Here is a 5,000-nt window from a genome sequence, read left to right on the forward strand (position 1 = left end):
CACTCCCCGTTCACCAGCGTAGCGTGGTCCAAGTTTGGGGACTAATGAATGAGACTGCAGACCACGGGCATGTTTTAATTGCAAAGCCACATTCATTTCTACTTTTGCTTTTCTCCCTCGCATAAACTGTGGGACTGAGTGCCGTCAGTGTGCGTAAAGAAGTGGAAACACTGTTACAGTCCTTGCCAGAAAGGTTTCAAGGCTCGCTATGATCGTCAAATTAATTAAATGGCATCTTGATGACAATATATATGTACATATAGAATTTAGAATACTAATTCAGTGCAAACCGGTGTTGACCAAGTTGAGCATTTTGTAGTGTAGCGAGCAATAGGTTTAGCTAGTTAGCTAGAATAACGTGATAACAAAATTGAGAAAGTACGGAGTGCATGCAATCGTAATAGGTAGAGGAACCACTGGAGATTCCATTCTTTAGTCAATCAGGTTGTCGACCTTAAACTTACTTGAAACATAATTGCTGGATAGGCTTGTACCTTTTTGATACGGTCTTCTTTGACTCTGCCATTGCCCGATAGCATAGCAAACTTCTTAGTTAAAAGTGATGGGCATGCGCCCTTGACGTGTCCGCGATTTCTGTACACTGGTTATATCGTACTGAAATGATGATGTGTATTATCAAAGAGATAGTCAACGTCGTGGTCAACATACTACTCTAATTAAGATTAGACGGATTATTTAGTAATTTAATTATACTGTAGCTCTGCTTGAAGCGGAGTGACAAGGCCAAAATGTTTTGGGGCTATGGCCTTCCCCATCCCCTGACGCTACATCGATGCTCTGTTGAAGCTCAAGGCAGAAAAACCACTGACTCCTACTGGCAAACGTCAACTGCAAAGAAACCACTGCTCTCAATGCTCATGTTGTACGTTAGTCTGAGTGTTCACGTACATGCAGTTGCAAACTTTGTGCTGTGAGATATTTGATTACTTTTAATCAACGTGGACAGGTCTGGTGTACCTGTTCAGTTTACAAGAATTTCTTACATCAGTTTTGTTGAGGATCATTTCTGTTGTGAAACAGAGACATATCACACACAATTTGTCAACATAGACGACTTATTGAATTGTTGTGTGAATTTAGATAGGTTTCTTTTGTATGTAGATAATATGGAAATGTTACAGAGTTACTAATTAGTACTTGTGAAGTCGTTTTGTGACGTTCTTACTAACTCATTACAATTCTATGTGTGATAGTATGGGGAGAAACCTTTTGATTTTGCTGTGAGAAGAGCTCACATGTCAACAGCTAACCGATTGTTTTCAATAATGCAGTCAGTTGAAGATCTTGCATTAGAGGTGAGTAACAGATGTCTTACAGCATAATGACTGGATACAGTTTGGTATTTTTGTTTGTATTTATGGAATTTATTTGAGACATTGATTCTCTTTCTTTGATTGTTAATAATAGAATGTGTGTAAGCTGCTGCAGTGGGCATGTTGGAATGAAGTGGATGTTGCAACAAAGATTGCAGAGAAGTTTTGTCAATCAGTGGAGAAGGAGGTGAGAGTTTTCACAATACTGTTGATTATGTGTGAAAGATATTTTTGTTGTGCATGCAGTCTGGTCGCACTTTACTTCACTTTGCTGCTGAACTTGACCATCATGAGGCAGTCGCGTGTCTGTTGGAGAAGAAGGCTGATGCAGATGCTAAAGATAAGGTAAACAATATTATGAAGTTTATGGTAGGAATATTATATCTTAGAACAGAAGAAGCAGTGGAATGAAGTGTACAGTGAAAGTTTGTTTGTTTGAACATGACAGTTGTGTTTTGCTAAGCAAGTTAGTTGTGCATATGACAATAACACTTCAGTGTTATGTCTGCAATGAGGTGACCATTGTCATTGTTCTAACTGCTACACTATACTACATGGTCACATTGACACTTGTATACTTACCAAGACTCACGTGAAGGAACCTCCGCTGAATACACACGCACACACACACACACACACAAACACAAATGTTGTTTGACGTCTATGTGTATAAGAATAAGTATGACTCTAGGAAATCCGTTATGGTCTATACAGTAGCCGGAAGGAGCCAATTTACTTTTCCTCAACCAGTCTTGTGAATTCAAAATATCTCACTCGAGCAATAGGAATGTGTGTATACGTAACAGTGGCTGCCGACTGCTCCTTCCACCGACTGTAGACAGGATAGAAGCGGACGCTACTGCCTGTACAAAATTTGTCTTAACTCCTGTTGGCAACTCCGGCAAGGGTAGTGAACAATATATTGCTGGCTGCGTGCTGGCGGTCCACCAGTCGCTTTGCTCCCCTTGCCCTAGAGCCTCCATTTTTAGATGCGGACTCGATTTTCTAGGTTTGCAGGCAGGTGTACAGAATATTCAGTACAGGGTAGTTGTTATTCTTATATATGCGTACCCAATTACCTACTACACCAATTGTAATCACTTATAGTATGCCTCTCTAACCAACTGAGCTCTCTCTCTCTCATCTCCTCTCTCTCTATCTCCCTCCCTCCACTCCCCCTTACACACACACACACACACACACACACACACACACACACACACACACACACACACACACACACACACAATGGATAATGAGCTGCTGTTCATTACAGTTACGTAATGGTGGTATCTGCCCCTTAGCCAAATGATGGCTAGGTTCCTTTGCACTATGCAGTAGCTACGGGCTATGTTAAGCAATCTTGTAGAGATCTGCCAGGTACTTGCAGGAGCATCGACTCTTACACCAACTGTGGTGGGGCACTCGAAGTCCCACCAGGACCCCAGTGGCTGATAGACTTTGCTGGAGTCGGGGGCCTTTACCACCCCAGTCAATGGCCAGGTACTCATTTATACTCCTGAGTCGAGAGAGGCAATTGTGTGTGAATTTCTTGCCCTAGGAAATTATGCCATAGCTCACCATTACTGTGACTTGAACCTGTAACCTTGCAAAGTCCCAGATGTAATCACTTTATAGAAGATTCTCGAACCAATTGATACACTCGCACACATGCACACACACATGCGTGCACACACACACTCACACACACACACACACACACACACACACACCACACACACACACACACACACACACACACACACACACACACACACACTCATCTGCTCCTTTTGTATTGCTTCCGTCTAAACAGCCACGTTACCCCTTAAATGGCATCTTGATGACAATATATATGTACATATAGAATTTAGAATACTAATTCAGTGCAAACCGGTGTTGACCAAGTTGAGCATTTTGTAGTGTAGCGAGCAATAGGTTTAGCTAGTTAGCTAGAATAACCTGATAACAAAATTGAGAAAGTACGGAGTGAATGCAAATCGTAATAGGTAGAGGAACCACTGGAGATTCCATTCTTTAGTCAATCAGGTTGTCGACCTTAAACTTACTTGAAACATAATTGCTGGATAGGCTTGTACCTTTTTGATACGGTCTTCTTTGACTCTGCCATTGCCCGATAGCATAGCAAACTTCTTAGTTAAAAGTGATGGGCATGCGCCCTTGACGTGTCCGCGATTTCTGTACACTGGTTATATCGTACTGAAATGATGATGTGTATTATCAAAGAGATAGTCAACGTCGTGGTCAACATATTACTCTAATTAAGATTAGACGGATTATTTAGTAATTTAATTATACTGTAGCTCTGCTTGAAGCGGAGTGACAAGGCCAAAATGTTTTGGGGCTATGGCCTTCCCCATCCCCTGACGCTACATCGATGCTCTGTTGAAGCTCAAGGCAGAAAAACCACTGACTCCTACTGGCAAACGTCAACTGCAAAGAAACCACTGCTCTCAATGCTCATGTTGTACGTTAGTCTGAGTGTTCACGTACATGCAGTTGCAAACTTTGTGCTGTGAGATATTTGATTACTTTTAATCAACGTGGACAGGTCTGGTGTACCTGTTCAGTTTACAAGAATTTCTTACATCAGTTTTGTTGAGGATCATTTCTGTTGTGAAACAGAGACATATCACACACAATTTGTCAACATAGACGACTTATTGAATTGTTGTGTGAATTTAGATAGGTTTCTTTTGTATGTAGATAATATGGAAATGTTACAGAGTTACTAATTAGTACTTGTGAAGTCGTTTTGTGACGTTCTTACTAACTCATTACAATTCTATGTGTGATAGTATGGGGAGAAACCTTTTGATTTTGCTGTGAGAAGAGGTCACATGTCAACAGCTAACCGATTGTTATCAATAATGCAGTCAGTTGAAGACGTTGCATTAAAGGTGAGTAACAGTTGTCTTACAGCATAATGAATGGATACAGATTGGTATTTTCGTTTGTATTGTGACATTGATTCTCTTCCTTTGATTGTTGATAATAGAATGTGTGTAAGCTGCTGCAGTGGGCATGTAGGAATGAAGTGGATGTTGTAACAAAGATTGCAGAGAAGTTTTGTCAATCAGTGGAGATGGAGGTGAGAGTTTTCACAATACTGTTGATTATGTGTGAAAGATATTTTTGTTGTGCATGCAGTCTGGTCGCACTTTACTTCACTTTGCTGCTGAACTTGACCATCACGAGGCAATCGCGTGTCTGTTGGAGAAGAAGGCTGATGCAGATGCTAAAGATAAGGTAAACAATATTATGAAGTTTATGGTAGGAATATTATATCTTAAAACAGAAGAAGCAGTGGAATGAAGTGTACAGTGAAAGTTTGTTTGTTTGAACATGACAGTTGTGTCTTGCTAAGCAAGTTAGTTGTGCATATAACAATAACACTTCAGTGTTATGTCTGCAATGAGGTGACCATTGTCATTGTTCTAACTGCTACACTGTACTACATGGCCACATTGATAATTGTATACTTACCAAGACTCACGTGAAGGAACCTCCACTGAATACACACGCACACACACACACACACACACACACACACACACACACACACACACACACACACAAATGTTGTTTGACGTCTATCTTAATTAAGGTCAGTTGTAAAGATAGCTTTCTCTGCCTCTAGAGGCA

General features: G+C 40.7%; 1 protein-coding gene across 1 annotated transcript in view; it reads left to right on the forward strand.

The window, feature by feature from the left end:
• Positions 1-4,670, forward strand: part of LOC134177100 (receptor-interacting serine/threonine-protein kinase 4-like) — an 18,359-nt gene extending 13,689 nt beyond the window's left edge. The window contains exons 9-14 of the mRNA XM_062643819.1: positions 1,215-1,316; positions 1,429-1,521; positions 1,581-1,679; positions 4,154-4,255; positions 4,354-4,446; positions 4,506-4,670. Coding sequence (XP_062499803.1) covers positions 1,215-1,316; positions 1,429-1,521; positions 1,581-1,679; positions 4,154-4,255; positions 4,354-4,446; positions 4,506-4,670 — 654 coding nt within the window. The remainder of the gene's footprint in view (positions 1-1,214; positions 1,317-1,428; positions 1,522-1,580; positions 1,680-4,153; positions 4,256-4,353; positions 4,447-4,505) is intronic.
• The last annotated feature ends 330 nt before the right edge of the window (positions 4,671-5,000 follow it).

This window comes from Corticium candelabrum, chromosome 3 (assembly GCF_963422355.1).
Source record: "Corticium candelabrum chromosome 3, ooCorCand1.1, whole genome shotgun sequence".
NCBI classification, from domain to species: Eukaryota; Metazoa; Porifera; class Homoscleromorpha; order Homosclerophorida; family Plakinidae; genus Corticium; species Corticium candelabrum.